Source organism: Bactrocera neohumeralis, chromosome 2 (assembly GCF_024586455.1).
Source record: "Bactrocera neohumeralis isolate Rockhampton chromosome 2, APGP_CSIRO_Bneo_wtdbg2-racon-allhic-juicebox.fasta_v2, whole genome shotgun sequence".
NCBI classification, from domain to species: domain Eukaryota; kingdom Metazoa; phylum Arthropoda; class Insecta; order Diptera; family Tephritidae; genus Bactrocera; species Bactrocera neohumeralis.
Window position 1 is genome coordinate 86,405,893 of NC_065919.1, and position 23,288 is coordinate 86,429,180.

Consider the following 23,288-nt stretch of genomic DNA (forward strand, 5'->3'; position numbering starts at 1 on the left):
TTTGGTAGTAATACCTTTTGTTTGAGTCAAACAAAAATAACAATCACTTACATGATCCTTTGGTTCCGTCCAAATCATTGGTATAGCAAATGACAAATGTCTAGGTTCCTGTTTAGCCCAACCTAAAAGGAGCCTCACACACTTACACAACATTTATGTGGAACCCAGGATTTGTCTTGATTCCTCACAGGAAAACCAAAAAAGTCTTAAGAGCACTGTTCAATTAGTGATGTGAAATTTCGACTCTGAGATGTAAAAGTTAATTTTCCACAGAGATAACAAAAATTGTCCGGGTTGTTCAAACACTTTCGTGGCATATTTACGATCTAACTAATTTAAATAAAATGTAATTTAGCAACACAATAGTTACAAAGTCGACTAAATGCAGTTATGTAAACAAAGAAACGTATATGAGGTCAGAAATGAATATGTAGCTATCACAAGAAAACTGGATGTGATAGAAACGAAACTGTTATATATTTTTAATGAGGGTACACCAACATAAATAAAAATCATAACAAAGTTCATGCGACAAAAACAGTATTTACCAGTGTTATTAGTCCATTGTGCCAATATTTCAAGTATGTGATGGAAAGTTTTTGTGCTCATGCGTCTTTTTCAGTATATGTTGCTCATTTGAAGTGTAAAAAACAATAATTTTTCATTCAAATATGTCGAACTTTATGCCTTAAAAAGGCTTTTGCAGGGAGTTCTTCTTCGTTGCTTTAATATGAAAGAAATCTTAGCCGAAAGTCGTGACATTTTGATGGAAGTTTAACTGTATGAACGTACTGACAGCAGTTTATTCAATTTATTTGCTGATATGGAACTGGAATCAATACTCGTTGAAGACCAATGCCAAATACAAGGGGTCGCACAATCTTTTTAAGTCACACAAGCAGCCATTTCAAACTGTTTGAGTGCAACCAGATTTATTCAAAAGCAATGAAATTGGGTGTTATGTGAATTGAACCCAAAAGACGTTGGCAGACAAATTTACATATCAGAAATTTTGCTTAGCACTAGAACGATATGTAGTTTTTGCATCAGATTGAACCCAGTGCTGAAAAAAGTATCTATTAGGGTAACCTTAACCTTAACCTTAAAGTCAAATCTTGAATCTGGTCAACGATTCAAAACAACGGCAAATATGTATATCCATGGCACCAAAGCTTCGTATTAAGTGGGATTAGAATAACTTGCTGAATTATTTTTTTTTATAGAGACGCTACAAAAGTAGACCGACAGTTAATTCTTACCGTTATTTTTAGATTTATCTTCACTAAGGTTCGCTATTTCATCATGGAAAGATGTACGATCCAACAATGAGACGAAATTATTAAAATTTACTACCGAAATTCGGAGTCAGTGGCGTGAAATTTAAAAGCACTGCGTTCAATTTATGGTCGTCATAATCATCCTGTCAGATCAGCAATCCACAGGCGCGGTTGAAAATCTTCCCGTGCCAGTGAGATAAAGAAGTGCCCATAGTGCCCGTAGCGCATCAATTGAGGAAGACCCTAATCAGTGTCTCACACGTCCTTTTCAAGCGTTGGGCATCTTAGTGGCTTCGTTGGGGCGAATTTTGCGACCATCAGAACAAGATCAAATTGACACAAGAACTGAAGCCGCTTCACCACCAAAATCGTTGTATGTCCTTGAATTGGGCTGAGCAACAACTTAAAAATAATCCGGATTTTCATTGAAAAATCATCTTCAGCGATGAGGCTCCTTTCTGGCTGAATGGCTTTGCCAATAAGCAAAATATGCGTTATTGGTCAGGCAGCAATCCAATCATTTCATAAGAGTTTGAGAACTACTGCAAAACACATATAGTGCGGGAACGTAGTACTTAAATTTTTGCTGACAGTGATACGGATACCAATATTACTTACATATTTATATTTCCCCGAACAAAAAATTACAAAAAGCGGACAGCTTTGCTATCAAGTATTCGCTGCCCAATAGAATTTCTAATTCCAAAAGTCAATGCGCTTTCAGAATCACTTGTCATTCTTCGCAAACACAAACAAATTAAAGAAATTTCAACTTCAAGGAACATCGTACCAAGAGAACGTTTAAAGCATTGCGTTGGGGTATACGAACAACCAGTACCGTCACGCAATGAGATAGTTTGGCACTAGTATTATGTCAACTGCATTTTCGCTAAGGTAAAATACATACATATACATATCAAATTAGTTACTGAAGAGAGCACAAATGCAGATTTATTATTTCACAATTGATTTTAATTTTAGTTGCAGTTCGCTGGAAAAATCACAAGCCAAAATGAAAATTGTTGATTTTCCTGATAAAATAAAAGTTGTACAAACACACTTTACCATAATCTAACGCAAATATATTTCACTTTAAAAATATCCGCAGTCTTTTCCTGGCGTCAGTAATGTGGTTTATGCAAGTCCACTTCAGATTTTTGTTGTAATATGCAATTTTTGTGCTTTATTCTGAGAATAGCATGTTCAAGCCATAATCGATTTCGTCTGTATTTGGTTTAAGCCGCTTCAATTTCATGAAAATACTAAATTGTTCAGTTTTATTTTTATTTTCTGATAATTTAATTATTTAATAAAGGCTGTATGGGAAAAAGACTTGCCCACAAATATCTTCTATAAATTATGGCCTTGAACAGCTTGTCCAAAATTGATGTTTCTCCTTTTCTACTCGCCATTCATGCTGCCAGAACTAAAATATACGCCTAAGCATATTTTGTGGGGTGAATTGGGCTGCTGGCTCACATTTCTGTTAACGACATGCTCATTATTGTGAAACCACAATTCTAGAAACCAATTAAAAGAGCCCAAAATAAGAGATGCGAATAAAAAAACATTGCAGTACATATAAACAACCAGAAGATATGTACGTACATGTCTATGCACAAATAGCATCCAATTGCAATGCAAAGTAATCTCTCAGCGGCGTTGGCATTCGAAAGTCATAAATTGACGCATTTGAAATACAGTTATGTTTTAGCAAATAATTTGAGTGCTCACACAACGGCGCAAAACTGCGTTAAATTGCCTACAACTAAGCAAATTAGCATTTTTTAAATTCATTAAAGCAATAATAACTGTTTTAATGAGGCATTTTCCATTAGAAAATTCAATACTCCACACAGCTCAATATAGCCTCTATGTAAGCGAGTATGTCTTCGTCAGTCGACACTAATTATGGCGCCTATTTCGTGCAGTCGTTGACTCAAATTTCAATTTTCTTTTAATATACTTTTTATGAAGTAATTACTTTTCCTCCAACCCAAAATGACTAGGTAATCGACTGTTGCCAAACATTCGGCTTCATTAAATACGCCAAAAGTGTATCGAAAAGTTGCTTTGCGACTTGATTCGTCGAGGTAAAGTTTTGCGACTGAATACTCACAGCTTTCTAATGAACAGTTGTTGGCTTCTTTAACACTTTAAGCATTTTTTCACAAAGGCAGATGTAAGATGTGCGTACACAGGCGTCTATGCCCGAATGTATGAACAGCTCTTGGAGGCCGCCGTGGCGTATGCTGAACATTTTCGTGGATGCTGTCAAAGACTGCCAAAGGCATCAAAATATTAAGTTTGTTTATATATAATTTCGTTGTTTAGTAAACCATCTGGTATCTTATATTTATAAAACTTTCACTATGCTCTCTCAATATCTTGAAGTCTAACAGAAGATTTGTGATGTCTTCATTAATATTAGGTTTTGTGCCTGAAAACTGACGCTCCTCCTATTAGTCAGATGTTTCCCTATTAGTTAGCTGTCCGGAACATCTGTTCTCGTATTGATTAATTGGCGGCTTAAGTACAATTTTAATTAATTAATTTGATGGGCGAAGCAGCTGACGCAAGTTGTTTTATAGGCTCTTATTAATTAAAGCCTAAGAAAGAAAATAAATGGGAGAAAGTAATGTGAGATAAAATAACTTCCATGTTGCCAGCAAAACACAATTAATATCCCAAACAGTTTGTTCTTATTCTTTTTTATTCGTCAATTCCTGTTGGAATTAATGCAACAATTCTTAAAAACTGAATAAAACTACAGAAAATTAGTTTCAAGGATAACACATTCAGATCTTTCATTCATCAACGAACCTCCGATATCGGACCACCACACTATATAGCTGCCATACAAACTAGATGATCAGAGTCATCCTTCTTGCATGAAAAACTTTGTTCTCTTCACGAAATTTGGCACGGATTATTGCCAATTGCCGAGACCAATTTTCGCCAAATAGAACGCATTAGCCTAAAGAAACGATTCAAAACCACTGTGTTATCAATATGGAGATCTTAGAAGACCTTGGAACCAAAATCAATGACAACTATACGAAGCAGGCTCCGATATGCTGTTTTGAAGCACCGAAACTGGACTGAAGTCGATTGGCAGATAGTACTCTTCCCTGATGAGTCCAAATTCAACATGTTATGTAGCGACGAGTGCGTCCGAAGAACAGTTAAGCAGGGAGGAAGCCGAAAGGTTAGGGATGATTTTCTTACCATGCACTTGGAGGACTGGCTCTAATAGTCGGTATAGTAAACGCAATTCAGTACCAGCAAATAGAATATTTAACATCTTCAATTGAAGAGGACTTCGAGAGAAGAGCACCGTTTGAAAGACGAAATCGCCGAAAAAATGTTTTTCCACCAAGACAATGCACCGTGTCACAAGTCAGAGAAAACTATTGCCAAAATCCATGAATTGGGCCTAGAGTTGTTTCTCGTATTCTCCAGATCCAGCGGTTATTTCCTGTTCCCAAATCTCAAAATAATGGCGCTGGAATGTGAAATAAAACTTCATCGCAGAAACTGACGCCTATTTTGAAGCCAAGGGCCAATCGTACTAAAAATTGTTGTCCAAAAATTGGAGGGTTGATAAAATCAGCGAATCACACTTGAAGGGAACTATGTTTGAATCAACCAAAAAATGTTTGCAAAAAAAAATATGTCTTACTATGGTAAGCCGGAGACTTTGCAATTGAGCTAAATAATATGTATTTCCTGAATTTGGAGATGGAGGATCACACTTACCATATCTCTCGCACAAAAACAGAAGTAGAAATGAATTAATGATGCAATAAGGACTGAAATAGCAATGTTCAATTTCTACCAACACAGAAGACTTTTGCCCAGAAAGCAATGCACTCAACTATTATATTCATTGGCACCTTTAATTGTCTTTCTTGAAATCGTTACTACTTGAAACAATTTTGAATTGACTTATGTATACTGCCACAGCCCTTTCCACATGTAGCAGCACACACACATACTACAGATAATATTCGTAAAGCCCTACTTACATTCCTGTCGCCGCTTCAATCCAATTAACGCGAATTCAAATTTTGATTGTCACTTTTGTGTATTCTGCGAAGTGTGATAAAATCGTGACCGTTCGCCACACTCCATGTGCTCGTGGAAGCCACGTACTTTGACAAGCTCGTCAAACCACTAATAACACAACAACACACTTATCCAACAATATGCGTACCAACAACTACGGGCAAACATATTTATGTGTGTGTGAAAGGACGAAATGAGCAAAATTTCATTTCTAAGCATGTAACAGCATTAACGGAAGTGGATTTACACATGTGGAATACAAATAGTTCTTATATGTTTGTATTGAGTAGGGTTTGTTATAGAAGCTAAGAAAAGAGACAGTAAATGATTTTTTTGAGATTTAAGAAAACCCATCAGAGCTTTTCGCTTCTTCGGATAACTGGGATTTTCGCTAAGACAACTCATTTTTACTATATGTGACCTGGTCTACGAAAAGGGAGCTAACGTGCGAAAACTAGTTTTCTGGAAAACAGCTGTTAAAAATAAACATCTCGTTTCGTCAGTTTCTCGTTATCTCATTAATTGTTCTCCTTTCCAGAGGCTTCAAGGACGTCCAGTAAGTGTTGTTTTTGGTCGGAATATTATTATAGTTCATCGTGTAAGTTGCTAGTGTGGAACACTTAAAAAAGTAACACTGAAGAAGTGACGTTTACTCTAATACCGCGCAGCTGCTGTTGTCTTGTTTTCATTCGTCTCTCTTTCCGGATGTTCTGTTATCACATTTGTGTAAGTGTTTCTGTTGATTATCGTCTTCGCATTTCGCATGAAATGGAGCATGAGTGTTGATGAGGAGTTCAGTGCCGTATACGGACAATATTTCCATGAAAAGGATGATGAAAACAATGAAGAGAGCGATTATGATGAAGACGAAGTATGTGTATCTCAGGCAGAAGATGATACCGAACAAACTTTTGTTAAGATTGACCTGTCTGTTGTTGAAGTAAAGGAGGAGGAGCTGGTAACAAAATTTCTGTCAAAAGATTGTTGTAATAACACTGATACCATGAGAAATGATCGAGAGTACGCGGAACAATTGTTTAGAGATGTCGAAAAATGAACTTGATTTAGTGATACTAAGTCACATCGAAGCTGGAATTACATGCTAGACGAAAAAGATGACGTTGGTAAAGGACCGAACTGTGTTGTGAGCATCCTGCATTATCACCTGGAAACCTACTATAAAGACATTGAAACACTCGTTCTTTTCTGTGTCAATTGTGTTGGGCAGAATAAGAATAACACTGTGCTATCATATCTGCAATGGCGTTAGGCTCGGGGTCTTAACAAAACTATTTTATTCAATTTTCTACTTACAGGGCACACTAAGTTCGCGCCTGATCGTTACTTCGGTATTTTCAAAAGTAAGTATGCTGTCAGTAACATCGACACGTATGCATATTTACTGCAGTGTGTCGAGGCATCATCACCTGGGGGTTATAATAAAGCTGTATCGCCTGAAAAAGTCGTCTGGTATGAATGGGACAGCTATTTTAAACCACTGTACAAGTCACTTGTTGGAATAACGCAATTCCATCATTTCATAATCTCTACAGATTGTGTAAAAACAAAGAAATGCGCAGACAGTGAAGAAGTGCAGTCCTTTAAGCTTCTGTTTAAACCTATCGATCCTGAAATGCCGAAAGTTAAACAACCAACCGGTTTATCTTTGGAGCGTCTATCACAATCATCGCAGCTTAGTTTTGGATATATCTAAAGTAGATATTGTGGCTCCATTGACATCTATCACAATCATCGCAGCTTAGTTTTGGATATATCTAAAGTAGATATTGTGGCTCCATTGCCGACAGATTTGGCATCGAAGAAACGGAAGGCAAAAACTAGTGAAGATGTTCTCAAACCAGACGAGGAACCAAGACCATCTTCTTCAGGATCAACACGTAAAAAGATCTCAAGGAAAACGACAACAAAGAAAAATACATAAACCACTCAGCATTATTATTTTTGGCCCATAATACGTTTTTCTAGTGTATAATCATGTCTTTATAGCTAATAATTCAATGTATTTTGTTCATTACACAAAAATTATATTTTTTCGTATTTTTACTCTTCTTTCTCTACATTTTTAGGGAACTTTCAAACAAGTTATGACTTTTTGGATTCTATCACGTGAAAATCTCATCTTCCATCCGAATCAACTAAAAAGTGAAAATTGATTTTTTGACACCTAAGTCCCCTTTCCGTAGACCAGGTCACATATTTCGATTACAACTGTAATTCTTACAATCTAATTGGGAGGTTGTAGAGAATACACTCAGCACAATAGCCATATGCCGTCGCTGCTGTCTGATAAGCTTATAGCCTGTGTGTTAGGACTCCAATATAATCTCTTGTGATATACCTTGAGCTGTATATTTTTTGTTTCACCAATCACCATAGATGTTTAAAAATCCTTATACAGTTGAATATTGTAAACTCCATACCACAGAATGCTAGCAATCAGCCCGAGTGTTTTTGAGTGGTATCTTTGAATCCCAACTTTGCTGGATAAACTTACTTTGCCCCAGATTTGAATGTCATAACACCTTAGAGGTTTCAACAGAGTTTTGTTTAGAAGAATTTTGTTTTGCTAACTAAGCTTCAATTTCTAACCATGTAACCTATATATTTTGTATAAGCTACGTTCTCTCTACGCTGGGGTTTTATGAGGAAAGACAAACCTAGATACTGTGCACATAACTGAAATCAAATCGATAATTTTGAATGATCGATTGTCATTCCAGTTTTAATTGTAATATTCACAAAAATATGCCTTCGAGCATTTTCGAGAATACTGTCAGTAGCCAATACGTCTATATGAAGACAACTCAGCTTCTGTCTTGTTTGACTTGGGCATCATTACAACTTTTACACATTTCCACTGTGTGGAGAAATGGCTCAATCTGAAATTACTTACATACTATTAAAAAGCTTAATCAATAATAATAGATATTTCTTAGAAATTTGATTGTCCATGCATCAATATTAACATAATCTGCCACTTTCAATTTTCATCGGCGAGACCTCAGACCGGACCTCTGATTGCCTTAGTGTGTAAGAGGTTTATTCATTGGGGACAAACTCTTGCTTCGACATTCTAATACCATGTTCAGACCGAAAATTTAAAAGATTAGATTACATTTAAGCATTTCATAACCCTACAATGTTCTTACTGCCGTTGTAAAGATTAAAAACAGCTGTTTTTGCCATTCAAGAATTTACATCGCTCAATATTTATCAAAAGAAAATGTTGTCATATAGTATTTTGTAATAAAAGCCGTATTCTTTTAAATATTTTCCATATAATGGAAATAATGGACGCATTTTTTCATTTGGGAAGTCGATTTTCAGCAGAAATTAGATTCATTGCTCTAATAAAAATTTGTTTGTTTACATTTTTTCCTTTTCGTAGTGTCTAAATCAGCAGTGATAATTTAATAGATTTCCAATGCTGTCAAGTAGAAGGCGCAAAATCAGAGCCGCACAGAGAGATTTAGCGTGGATCAGTTTCAAATCACTCCGATGAAGTGATTTTGAACTGTCATTTTTGTATGGCGAAATCTTGATAAATTTATAAGATTAGTGGGATAAACCACTCAACAGCCGAAATCGTGTGATCAAGTGTCGGTCTAAACACTACGAGGTTTGTTTAAAAATTATCGCGAATTTTGAGTTTCTCAAGAAAACATTTATTTATTCATGAATCTCTATTATGACTTTTATAAAGTAATCTCCTCCAGTAATATTGCACTTCTGCCACCTCTATTTCCAATCCTGAAAGCACTTCAAAAAGTCATGTTTCATAATTTTATTTTCTTTCACCTTCGATGCAGTTTTTATCTTCTCAATCGTAGTCGCCCTTTAATGCGCCTCGTTTTGGGAACAAAAAAATCACAGGTACCGGGTCTAAAGAATACGGTGGCTGCGGCGCCTTTAATGTTTTCTTTCTTGCCAAATATTCTCGCATAAATAACGATGCATTAACAGAGGCATTATTATGGTGCAAAAGCCACATTTTCTTGATTTTCTACGAACATTTTGTACCACTAATAAACGTTGCGTTTATTCAAGGTGACTGCACCATATGCCACAATCAGAATTTGGCGTTCTTCGTTAAATTTTTCGGAAGAAGCCAAAATCGAAGACGAACCAAACCACATCCAAGTTGTGAAAACTAAAAAAATATTCAAAAACGGCAACCTTGTAAGCATAAGTAGTTGATATGAATAGTGAGTATAATCCAGCAAAAATATTGAAAATGAAATACATACATGTAGCCCTCGAAATATCAAAAATTGCTATGCTTTTGATACAAATATCGTTCTCTGCAATACTTCAAGTGATTATTGGATTTTTTTCCTCGACACTCGACATTATCGTAAAATTATAATAATTATACTTATTATACCCTGAACAGGGTATATTAAGTTTGTCACGAAGTTTGTAACACCCAGAAGGAATCGTCGGAGACCCTATAAAGTATATATATAAATGATCAGTATGTCGAGCTGAGTCGATTTAGCCATGTCCGTCTGTCTGTCTGTCTGTCCGTCTGTCCGTCTGTCTGTATATATATACGAACTAGTCTCTCAGTTTTTAAGATATCGTTTTGAAATTTTGCAAACGTCATTTTCTCTTCAAGAAGCTGCTCATTTGTCGGAACGGCCGATATCGGGCCACTATAACATATAGCTGCCATACAAACTGAACGATCGGAATCAAGTTCTTGTATGGACAACTTTCACATTTGACAAGATATATTCACGAAACTTGATATATGTTATTTTCTAAGGCAACAATGTAATCTCCGAGGAAATTGTTCAGATCGGTTAACTATAGCATATAGCTGCCATACAAACTGAACGATCGGAATCAAGTTCTTGTATGGACAACTTTCACATTTGACAAGATATATTCACGAAACTTGATATATGTTATTTTCTAAGGCAACAATGTAATCTCTAAAAAACTTGTTTAGAACGGATTACTATAGCATATAGCTTCCATACAAACTGAACACATAGTTACTAACAGAAATGCACCTGTGAAGGGTATTTAGCTTCGGTGCAACCGAAGTTAACGTTTTTTCTTGTTTTTCTTAATTTTGAATATATTAAAAAATATATATATTTTTTTAAGTATGAATTCTATGGACTTTTAACATAATCGAACTATAAACTATCCTATATTCTAAGTTGGATCAAACTATGTACTTTGTGCTAAATTTTACTAAAATCCGGTTCAGTAGTTTCAAGCTTACCCCGGACAAACAAATTGCACGTACTTATTATATTCAAGTTGAACTCTACCGATCAATGAAGAGGTTTACCCAATCGCAGCTTTATTTTATGGCTTCTGCATTTCCATCGTAAGAATTGAACATCAGCAACTGGAATCTCATTTGAAAACTTATCAGCGAGGACTCCATATTTACAAACATTGACATACATACACGTATTAACTCATACGCTAAGCCACGAAACGAAGTTGCCGAAGCACCTTTGTTCGCTCACTGAACATGAAATATTGACCACAGCTAAATTTGAAAAAACAAAGAAACTTGCAAAAGATTGGGCGTGAGTCAGTCCGCACAATAGAAGAGACTTAAATTTATTTTTCTCTCCCATGGTAACGTCGGAGGTACAACAGTTGGCAGTAGGTTAGCTTTAGCAGATTAAAGTTCCGACCTCCGACTTTTGATGCGTCCACCTACTATAAAAAGTTATATATATACAAGGTGCATTCCAAAGTAAACAGGACTTTAAAAACAAAAAACAGAACAAATGGTTTTTTCAGCAAAATCAATTTATTTTATTCAAAATAGTCTCCTTCTGCTTCAATACAGCTTTTTGCACGGTCCAAAAGCATGTCGAACGAGTGTTTTGGCTCGTTGGCCGGTATGGCCGCCAGTATGCCGGTGCAAGCCTTTTGAATGGCCTCTACGTCTGCATACTGCTTTCCTTTCATGGGCAAATATCAGGTGAATACGAGGAGTGGTTAACGGTTAAAATGTGATTTTTGGTCAAATAATCGTCCTTCGGATATTAGATTCTGAGCAATTTTTGGTCGTCAGTCAATTTGTGCGGAACAAACCGTGCACACACCTTTCGTAAGCCCAAATGTTCGATCAAAATGCGATAAATCGATGTTTTGGAGATGTTCAATTCCATTTCTATGAATTTCAATGACGATTTCGGCTGATTTTTGATGAATTCATGCACAATTTCGATGGAATTTCCGGTGATCACGGATTTTGATTGGCCCACATGTTGATCGTCATTTATGTCCTCACGACCACTTTGAAAACGTTGAAAGCACTCGTGCACTCTGCTACGGGATAGGCAATCATCGCCATAAACTTGTTTTATCAATTGAAACGTTTCGGTACAAGTTTTACCAATTTTAAAACAAAATTTAATGTTGGCTCTTTGTTCGCAGCTGATTTTCGCACCGATAAGACAAACATACTAACACTTAAAGCGCAATAACTTCACTTTCAATCGATGAAATCATGAAATTCTCACTGAATAATCGATAAAGATAGCAGATTCTAACGCACCAGTCGACATATAGATGGCGCCACCAGGGGGCGCTAGATTCAAAAAGTCCTGTTTACTTTGGAACGCACCCTGTATTATATAAAATTTGATGTACATTTTACATACATTAAAAGTACTCCAATCCAAATGCATATACTCACGAGTTATTATCCAAGCAATCCGACAAATTTAAACACGTACTCCATTATTTTTAGTTATTTCTTATATTTTTTATTCTAATTCACATCTAAATTACAGTTATTCTTACAAATATATTTATTTAACAGAGATCTTAGTTAATAGCGCTTTCAAAACTTGTTTAATAGTCAACATTAGTTTTTATTTGGAGAGATATCGTTGCGCTTAAAATTCTTAAAACGGCAACATGGACAATAGTTTAGCCTACACACACACAGAGTGACACATCGAAACAACAGCTACTTGAGTGTATCCTCGCACAACATTTTCACTTTACTCGCTAAATAAATTGACAATTACGGAGTACATACATATAAGCTCTTTGATGCCATGTACTTGCGCTGACCCATTTAAAATGCCTTTGCCAGCGCACATACACCCCTACACGTACACACAAACATACATGCGTGCACACACACACACGCTGTGATGGTCAATAAGCGCTCCGCTGCTGCGAGGTCGTGGTAAATGCACACGAGCAATGGCCAATTATTGTTCTACACAAACGACACATTCTTGCCACACACCCAACTACACAACACACACATATGACTAGGCACACACATGTACACGCATATATGTATGAATGTGTACTGAAGGCTAAAAATCAGCTTGTCATTGATTTATTTACGCTCGTCGTCGGCCGACGCTCGCTCTTGTCAGCAGCACAGCAGGTAGCCAGACCAACAGCAGCTGGGTCCAGCCAAATAGGGCGTTGGTGCCGCCGCCGTAGAGGGATCTCGGGTGGCCCACGCTGCACAGCACATTCTCATATTCGCGACAATTGGTGAAGTGTTTTTCGTCCGAGAGCATTTTGGCTGTGTCACGTGCAAATTTGGCCGAATTCTTGTAGCATTTGTAGCGTGCGCTGTTGTAGATGCAATTTTCGTAGGCGTAGCGTGCACTGCAAGAGATAAGAGTGTGAGGAGGATTAAAGGATTTCGACTTTCGCTTCAAGTTACAACTTTCAATTAAGCAAGCATGCACTGACTGCTTTACGGCAATAATTGGCGTGTGTTTTCCAATTAAGACTGCTAATAAAGTACACATTTTTGTGATAATCTAGATGTAATGTAATGTGTCTCAAAATATTAGCCTTGATTCCATATTTTGGTGTAAAGTCTTCGAACATTCAGCTCTGATTCAAGATTGTGCTGTATAATCTTTGGAATGATGGTAATGACTAGAAACTACAGACAGGGGTTGTGAATAACCTGATCTAAAAACTCATTGTAGGCCTAGTAACCTCAGCTAATCTCAGTAATTCACCTAAGCTATATATTTTGAAGAAACAGGCGTAATCCCACCCTCCAACAAGCTGAATATACATGTCTGCTAAACCACTTAAGCTACAACAACCAAATTCGCCTGGCGCAAATATTATAAGAACTCTTACTGGCAGCGTGAAAATGGATGAAATCGTATTATAAACCCGCTCATTCCCCATACAACGGTGCAGTTAAAAACTACTAAAAGAAACTTAAGAGTACTTATAAGCAGTGCACAGCTACCTACCAGCAAAATTCCATAAATTTATTGGTGACATTCGTTTGCTCGCCATGCAGCTCCTCGGTGAGTATTTCCTGAAAATTGCGCGTGCAACGCATCCAGTCGTCCTGTATATAGCCGAAGCAGTCCTTGTGCTGTAAATAATCTGCAAATTTGTATAGCATGCCATTAATGTGCTTGAATGTTTCAACTTCGAACAAAATTAACTAAATAAACATAAGCAAAAAGTTCTGGCCAATCGCGTACCACACGCATTCAGGCCAAATGTCAGCACATTAGGGTGGCCTGTCAATCTAGAAAATTATTGTCAGAATACGTTAACGCGGTAACGTTGAGTTACCGCTATTTATGTGTTTCCACTTTCAAACATTTTTACGCTGCTTGAAGCGCTGACGCACTAAATTGCCACAAGACTACCCTAACATGCTTAAACCGACATTTTAGAACCGTTATAAACTGTGTGTGTATGCGTGTGTTAAACTTTTAAGAAAGTTTTGCGTATAAAGTAAAAAGTGTCACTTTCACTTTTGAACTGTAAACATATTACATCAAGCATGAACACATGGCGTATGAGTAACTTTCAGCACATGTGCGTGTGCGCAGAGCGTATGAGTAACTTGTTTACACAGTGTGTCATGGAATTTCGAAGTTTATCAAAGTTGAAAGGCAAACTATTTTCATGACATTAAGACAACTTTATTTGCACTTTATTATATTTTTGAGGTATTTGATTACGGTAATGGATTTTAAGCTTTTTTCTGTTTAACAGAGAGTTCAAAGTGAATAAAACAATGGCAAATAAGGCAAATTTAATAAATAAATTTAGAGTTTCGAGTTTAGAGTGATCGTAAATACTATAATTAGATGAAAATTGTGTTTACTTTAAAAATGCTATAAGCAAATATAGTGCAATGTATGTAGAGAATAGGATAGGAAATACGTAAATAACAAGTAAGTAAGGGCTAAGTTCGAACATTTTATACTCTTGCAACTAGCAAAGATCAAACACGGGCAAATAGAAAGCAAAAGTGTAAAATTAATATTATTATTTTAAATAATTTGACTCTAGAGTTAACACAATCGCTATACATTGGCTAATTATTAAGAAATAATTCTTAAGAAATTGGCATAGTGTGACCACTAATTAGACTACATATAGTAGATATTTCACGGTGAAACAGATTAAATAAGATAAAATATAAATATTTTTATTATTGGCATCTTGTTGTTGCTTAGATTTCGAGTATAAATAATTTTTTGTGCATGTAAACCCACCCTTTTGAAATTCCCGATCACTGCAGAAGCGATTGAAAAATCTGCGTGCTCCTTCCACATTATTCTTGAAGAGATTGAGTGTTTTGTTGGTTAAACAGTGAGCCGTGTAGTCGTCGAAGCATCTCATGCCCTTGTTGAAAACACTGCAAAAAATAAAAATAAAAATCGTTAATGCGAAATCACATGCATTAGACTATATAATATAATTATAATAATTATATATATATCAATATTACGTATCGGTTGTATGCCACTACCGCAAAATCCTTTAACTTCTCACTTTCATTCCTCTTTTAAATTTTTTTTGAAGATTCAAAAGCCTTTTAAACAATTAATTAAATTATCTCCTTCGAAAAAAATCTCATGACACACGATTTTTAAATAATTTCGAATTTTGTCAATTACTTTTAGGCTTTTCCAGTTGTTAGTTAATAAACACTTGTATCATATATTTTGATAAAATGTTCGCTTACAAATGTCTGGCTTGACACGTGCCTACAAATCCCGAAAATTGTTCGAACTTGTGTGAGAAACCTTTCAAGCGTGCAACAAAAATAACAAAAATGCAAAAATTCGTTTTATTAACTGCCAATATGCACACAAATTAACATCAGCTCATAATTTTATTAGAATATAAGAGGACATTTTGTTATTGTTTCATGCTCTAATTAGTTTGCACAGCGAAATTTTGCATTTAAAATAAACAATTTGCATCTCGTTCGAATGTTGAGCGCTGCTACGTTTTAGATTGTCCATCCGTTGAGACCAATTTTCGATTACTGAGATTGTCCGCATAGACTTTAGACTTTACATATCCCCACAGGAATAAGTCAAACGGTGTGATATCAATCAATCTTCATGGCCAACCGACCAGCCCAAAATGAAAAATTATCTGTTCACCTAATTGTTCTCTCAATAAATCCATTGCTTGATGCAATGTGTGCGAAGTGGTGCCGTCTTATTGAAACCAAATGTCGCAGAGATCACGAGATTCAATTTCAGGCATCAAATCGTCGGTTATAACGGGGCGATAACGTCGCCATTGACGGTTACGTTCTCACCGGCATCATTTTTGAAGAAATATAGACCAATGATTCTACCAGCCAACAAACCACACCAAACCGTTATTTTTATACTCTCGCAACAAAGTTGCTAAGGAGAGTATTATAGTTTTGTTCACATAACGGTTGTTTGTAAGTCCTAAAACTAAAAGAGTCAGATATAGGATTATATATACCAAAGTGATCAGGGTGACGAGTAGAGTTGAAATCCGGATGTCTGTCTGTCCGTCCGTCCGTCTGCCGTCGTCCGTCCGTGCAAGCTGTACCTTGAGTAAAAGTTGAGATATCGTGATGAAACTTGGTACACGTATTTCTTGGCTCCATAAGAAGGTCAAGTTCGAAGATGGGCAAAATCGGCCCACTGCCACGCCCACAAAATGGCGAAAACCGAAAACCTATAAAGTGTCATAACTAAGCCATATATAAAGATATTAAAGTGAAATTTAGCAAAAAGGATCGCATTAGGGAGGGGCATATTTGGACGTAATTTTTCGAAGAAATCGGATAATAACCACGCCCACCTCCCATACAAAGGTTAGGTTGAAAATCACAAAAAGTGCGTTAACCGACTAACAAAAAACGTCAGAAACACTAAATTTTACGGAAGAAATGGCAGAAGAAGCTGCACCCAGGCTTTTTTTTTAATTGAAAATGGGCTTGGCGTCGCCCACTTATGGACCAAAAACCATATCTCAGGAACTACTCAACCGATTTCAATGAAATTCGGTACATAATATTTTCTTAACACCCTGATGGTATGTACGAGATATGGGTGAAATCGGTTCACAACCACGCCTTCTTCCAATATAACGCTATTTTGAATTCCATCTGATGCCTTCTCTGTATAATATATATATGTATAGTACATTAGGAAATGAAAATACAGTTCAATACTCAAAGTACACAGATTGATCTAATCTAATTAATTTGACAACAAAATAAAAAAATATGTAAATGACGGATAATGAAATCTCGATTATCACTTTATCATGCGAGAGTATAAAATGTTCGGTGACACTCGAACTTAGCCCTTCCTTACTTGTTTCTGTATGAAATGGCAGCTCTTTAGTCTCTTAGCGTTGCTCTTCGTCCTAATTCAGCTTGTTTACATACCTATTGACGCATAAATGACCCTCATCATGAACAAAATTTGACTCGAAAACGACGGATCTTCTTGGAACTTTTTAGGAGTATATGGACCGAAGCGATGCCTCTTGGGAAGATTCAGTTCTTGCACAAGCTATATTTTTTACGCTTTCAATTGAAGATCTCGACGTAAAATGCGCCAAGTCGTTCCGCACCTCACTCTGTGTTGTTGCGAACGGCACCAAATCGACTCTCCACGGTCTTCGTGTACACACTCAACTACGGCAGCAATATTTTTTTCACTACGGTCCAATAAAAAATGCTGGGTCTCTATATGGGTGCTGGTGTTGCGAATAGCATGCTCAGTAGGCCAATTATGTTGACTATAAGTTGTGCGAAACACATTCTTTACAGAACGTGAATTTTTGTATAAAAGTTGAACGAATTGGAAACGTTTTTCAGGTGTAAGTCTTTTCATGATAAAATGCCAAACAATACTAAACAAAAATAGCAGGACAGCTTGATACGACTCACTCGTGATCTGCCAAGAAAAGGCTATTGAAAATTGTACCTGCATACCCGTTCTTTGGAGAAAAAAAATAATTTCCTTTGTTTTGAGCTTTTGTTTTCCACAGAAAAATATGCAATTTTAATTTTTAAATATTGATTTCCCATTAAAAGTATTTACTAAAGGAAAAGTTCGTTCGTGGAAGTTGCTGAACGGCATTTATCAGATTCAAACAGCAGCTTTTGTTAACAGAATTTCAACTGCCAACGTGTGCCAACATATTTCAATGCCCGCATTTGCTTCACAACAATAAGATTAAGCTTTAAGTGAACAATAGTTCCATTCAATCAGTTTTTGCTTTTATCAAACTTTTTTTTTAACGAGGCTTCACTGTACTTTTTGCGCACAAACTGAAATAATATAAAACTGAAACGCAAGAGCAGTATAGAAAAATTATAAAAGAGGAAAAGTTCACTTTTAAAGACCTCATTATCGAGTGAATCGTACTGAAAACATCAGACATCGTCATACTGACAGTTGGACAAATTTCAGAAAGATATCATTAATTCCTATTGTAATAGAGTTTCTTTTGTGTAATCATTGATTAGCGTTTGTGCACTTCACATTTGAGTTTTATTTTTAGATTTAGATATTGTTCAAAGACTATGGCAACCAAAACTTTTTGAACCAACTTTGTCTGCAAATACATGGTTTCAAAGTTATCGCAACCTTTCTCCATGAACCATATAATGAAATAGTATAGCCAAGACAGCAAAAAAGTAAAATTTAAATTACTAAATTATAAAACAATACGATTAAAAATGATTTATTTCAGCAATTTGTATCAAACTGCGTATTTGTGTTTACAAAGTGAAACTAATATTATCTGGTTAGAGCCATAAAGTACTGAAATAGTCGTTAAATATTTAATTGACATGAAGGACAATGGTGCAAACTTTGTGTTTTAGCGCAAAACGAAAACAAACCGAAGGCTCTTCTATACTTTCATGCACACACACGCACACATACCCAAACCTGCGTGCCGAAGCACAACTAATTGCTTTGTAATAAGATCTCCTCTTGTGACAACAAGAATAATGGACACTAGCAAACAATAACGAAAGTGATAACTATATGATACCCAAAATGCCAGTTGCCAAAGTATATTTACCAACAAAGTGTTAGTTAAAATTTGTTGCTAGAGAAGTATACGATAAATATATGGCAATGTGTACACATATTTCAACGGAAGAAATTTTGGTCGTTTAAGCTTTTGGAATAGCCAACTACTTCAACCTTCTCCGCCTTTGGAATTAGTAACGACTTTTACGAAGTTTTAGACTTTCCAGATCATTAATGCTATTTGATGAAAAAGATTTCTTCGCACATCTCTCAGGTATGACCTTCACCAAAAACCTCTTAACGTACACAATACTCACTCCAAAATGGATACAGGCGCTAGAAATAAAATCATATACTAGACCAATTAACACAGTGCATAGGCTTTAAGCAATACGCGTGATAAGTGCTGATTTCGGACATACATTCGTGGATAGGTAGACAACATGGGGAAGCATACATACTGTCCGACGTGTACAGAGTTTCTCTGAACACGTGTTATTGTCCGGGTATAAGGGAAAGTTGAAAACCAACCCTAGGAGGTAGTATCACGGTGGAAAATTTGACAGTCCTCTGTAAAGTGGAAAGCTGTCAGCAGAGCGGCAAATCTAATTATGACAAAATTGTGATATTTAGAACAGATTAGGCGTCAGTCAGTCCGTGCAATAGAGGAGACTTAAACGTTTTTTTTCCTCCCATAAAGTAATACTTTGTCCAGTGGTCCCGTGGGAAAGACATGAGATGGGAGTAGGTTAGGCTTAGCGGTTTAAAGTCACGCACTCCGGCTTTCGATGCTTCTTCCTACTATAAAATAAAAAACAAAAAAAGGGGGGTTCCAAAGTAATCAGGAATTTTTGAATCTAACGCCTCCTGGTGGCGCCATCTATATGTCGACTGATGCTTTAGAATCTGCTATCTTTATCGATTATCTAGTAATAATTTCATGATTTCATCGATTGAAAGTGAAGTTATTGCGTTCTAAGTGTCAGTATGTTTGTGTTATCGGTGCAAAAATGAGCTTCGAACAAAGAGCCAACATTAAATTTTGTTTAAAAATTGGTAAAACTTATACCGAATCACTTCAATTGATAAAACAAGTTACTGGCGATGATTGCCTATCCCGTAGCAGAGTGCACGAGTGGTTTCAACGTTTTCAAAGTGGTCGTGAGGACATAAATGACGATCAACATGTGGTCCAATCAAAATGCGTGATCACCGGAAATTCCATCGAAACTGTGCGTGAATTCATCAAAAATCAGCCGAAATCATCATTGAAATTCATGGAAATAGAATTAAACATCTCCAAAACATCGATTTATCGCATTTTGACCAAACATTTGGGCTTACGAAAGGTGTGTGCACGGTTTGTTCCGCACAAATTGACTGACGACCAAAAATTGCTCAGAATCTAACATTCGAAGGACTCATCCGTCGACGCTTGTGACCGATTATTTAACCAAAAATTACATTTTAACCATTAACCACTCCCCGTATTCACCTGATATGGCACAGTGCGATTTCTTCCTTTTCGGAAAAATGCATTTGCCCATGAAAGGAAAGCGTTATGTAGACGTAGAGGCCATTCAAAAGGCTTGCACCGGCTTACTGGCGGCCATAGGGGACAACGAGCTAAAACACTCGTTCGACATGCTTTTGGAACGTGCAAAAAGCTGCATTGAAGCAGAAGGAGACTATTTTGTATAAAATAAATTGGTTTTGCCGAAAAAACCATTTGTTCTGTTTTTTTAAGTCCTGTTTACTTTGGAACGCAGCTTGTACAACCAAACTTACTAATGCAGCCTATCTAAGAAGTTCATTCAATTTACTTCTATGCCTCCGTAACTTGAGCCACGGTTAAATTAAGAAAATTTAAATCGTGCGAGTCTTTGAAATCTTAAACTTAAGTATTTAATTTATCTTGCATACTTATTGCCCAAAACAACTGCTTTTTACAGAGTATATAATTACTCGTAAGTGAGTACAAGAATTTACAATATTGTGTGTGTAATTGCATGTCAAGGAAAAACACAGAGTGCAGGGAACTTAACGGTTGCTTAGTCGAGTGCTTCTCGAATTTTGGTTTATCTCCTTTATCTCCTTTAGCTACTCTAATTACTCTTTTGTTGTTGTTGGCTTATGTATAAGAATTTATAGAAGACGAAAGAATGGCATTGTCTGCCGGGAGCCAAATGAAGTTCAAAGTTAAAAAAATGAACATTTCTACATATTTTAAAATACCCAATAAATGGTTTAAAAATATTTTTCATGCTTAGAAATTTAGTTCGAGATCGGAATTATGTACCTGTAAGCAGAAAGAGCAGTAGAAGAAGAACGACTCGCGCGCTGTTGTAAACTCGGCTATAACCGCGTTAGTGGTGTATTCGCCAATAAAGAAGAAGAAGAACGAGTGCTAAGAGTTTTCTCGCAACAAGGGTGGCAAACAATGCATTAAAAATATAATGGAATTAACATTAAATAAAATTAAAAAAAAAAATAATTCAATAAACCAAATTTTTATTTTCAAGTTCGAACCCCAAAAACCGGTTTGAAAGAAAAATTTTATCACAAGCTTATGATTAAATTTAAGAAAATTAAATTAGAAGTAGAAATTATATCAGAATTAACATTTTTTCACGTTTGCGTACTTCGTCTTCTACTATCTTAAAGTGGAGTATTTACATAACCGTCTTCTTCAATACTCTGGAGCACTGGTCAGCAAACACACATAATTAAATATATAAAAAAACAAGAAAAAACGTTAACTTCGGTTGCAACGAAGGTAATATACTCTTCACAGGTGCATTTCTTTTAGTAACTATGTGTCCGGTTTGCTTGGAAGCTATATGCTATAGTAATCTGATCTGAACAATTTTTCAGGAGAATACATTGTTGCCTTAGAAAATAACCTGTGCCAACTTTTGTGAAGATACATTGTAAAATGTGAAAGTTTTCCATACAAGTACTTGATTCCGATCGTTCAGTTTGTATGGCAGCTATATGTTATAGTGGTCCGATATCAGCAGTTCCGATAAATGAGCAGCTTCTTGAAGAGAAAATTACGTTTTCAAAATTTCAAAACGATATCTTAAAAACTGAGGGAGTAGTTCGTATATATACAGACAGACAAACAGACGGACATGGCTAAATCGACTCAGCTCAACTTACTGATCATTTATATATGTATATACTTTATATGGTCTCCGACGCTTCCTTCTGGGTGTTACAAACTACGTGACAAACTTAGTATACCCTGTTCAGGGTATAAAAAATATTTTCAATCGTTAATGCCAAAATTTGGATTAAAAACAAAATTTAAACTTTATTTCCGATATTGGCATATTCGTCCAATATTGTGACTAAAAAGTTAAAATTTTATTTTTCATAAACTTGTTTTTCTTAATCCAACCGCCTTCTTTGCCTTATCTCAAACCTTAAGGATAACTTAATTTTGGTGTAATTGCACTCAAACGCTATCCTTAACTGCAAAGTGAGCACTAACTAACTGCTGACAAAATAAAAAGCTTGAATTTTCAATTATATAACCTATTTCTCATGCACAGTTATAGATTAAATTTGCTGCGACCACATTTCGAATGCCACATTTCACTTTACGCATTAAGGACATTTTGCCAATCACTTTCGAACGCCGCCATCAAAGGCCGCAAAATGTCATTACCCATCGACCAGACGGCGCTCGCAGAAAATTTCGAATATTTGATTTGGTGTGAAAACCGCAAAAGCGTTCAAAAGTGGCGAACACACCGAAAATAAACAAACACCACGCCACTTAACCTCACATAGTAAATCAGTACAGAGGCAATTGTGTGTAAATAACTGTGGTAAGAGCATTCTCAAAAATCACATGAACTCCCACTGGTTCACTTACAGGCACTTGGATGCGATTTCGCGTTCGTTGTTGGCAATCTTTGTGGTCTGCAGAAATTCCATTAAATGTGGCGGCAGATCCTTAAAGCACTCGTCGACCATGCGTTGAGTGTCGCCGCATTTACTCTCGGCGCCGGCTGCGGTGTCGCTGCTCTTGAGGGAAGCCGCCAGACGTGATTCGGTGTCATTCTGCGAATTCACCGATGACACCAGGGGAATCAACAGTAGCAGTAATGCGAACATCTTGTACTCACGACGCGGCAAAATTTTGTAATCAACGAGCGCTTCAAGTCAACGCACTTAAAATACCGTTAATATGTAATTCTTTAATTGTTTTTTACTGTTATGATATATAATAACATGTGCATATTTGAGTATTTTTAATTTTTGTTTTTTTTGACCTTTGATTCTTAAATTTTCTAAATTTTTTTATACTCTTTTACACAACTTTATTTGGCGCTTATCGCTTTCACCACACTAGGATCTTTCACCACTTTTGTATAAACGCGGTCACGCGTACGAACCGTTACTGTTGCTTTATCAAAACTGCTCGGCCTTTTATATGGCAACGTGTTAACAGCGTGCTTACAGTTACGATATCATCAACAGTTGTTTTCGACGAAAAAGCTTCAAAAGCCGGCTGAGCTTTCACGCAGCCGCAGCACCACCGCACGCACGTGCCTTTATTATCCTCGTTACGTGCCACCTGTTATCTTCAACAACTCAACAAAAAGGAGACAAGGTTATTGTGTCGTTTGGCGCGTGA

The 23,288-nt window shown here is 36.4% G+C and overlaps 1 protein-coding gene across 1 annotated transcript; it reads right to left on the reverse strand.

The window, feature by feature from the left end:
- Positions 1-12,086: 12,086 nt before the first annotated feature.
- On the reverse strand, positions 12,087-23,040 carry LOC126758945 (uncharacterized). Its single transcript, XM_050473436.1, has 4 exons — positions 22,524-23,040; positions 14,864-15,006; positions 13,595-13,733; positions 12,087-12,983 (listed from the first exon to the last, which is right to left on the reverse strand). The coding sequence occupies exons 1-4, from the start codon at positions 22,763-22,765 to the stop codon at positions 12,707-12,709; spliced, it is 801 nt and encodes a 266-aa protein (XP_050329393.1). The 5' UTR covers positions 22,766-23,040; the 3' UTR covers positions 12,087-12,706.
- Positions 23,041-23,288: the final 248 nt, after the last annotated feature.

Bases quoted from the DNA above. Each gene is read 5' to 3' on its own strand.
- LOC126758945 (XM_050473436.1), bottom strand. From the start codon at position 22,765: ATGTTCGCATTACTGCTACTGTTGATTCCCCTGGTGTCATCGGTGAAT. The intron at 15,007-22,523 runs GTAAGTGAACCA...TATTTTTTGCAG, and splicing joins GAAATCGCATCCAAGTGCCT to TGTTTTCAACAAGGGCATGA. The intron at 12,984-13,594 runs GTAGGTAGCTGT...TATCTCTTGCAG, and splicing joins AAATTTATGGAATTTTGCTG to TGCACGCTACGCCTACGAAA.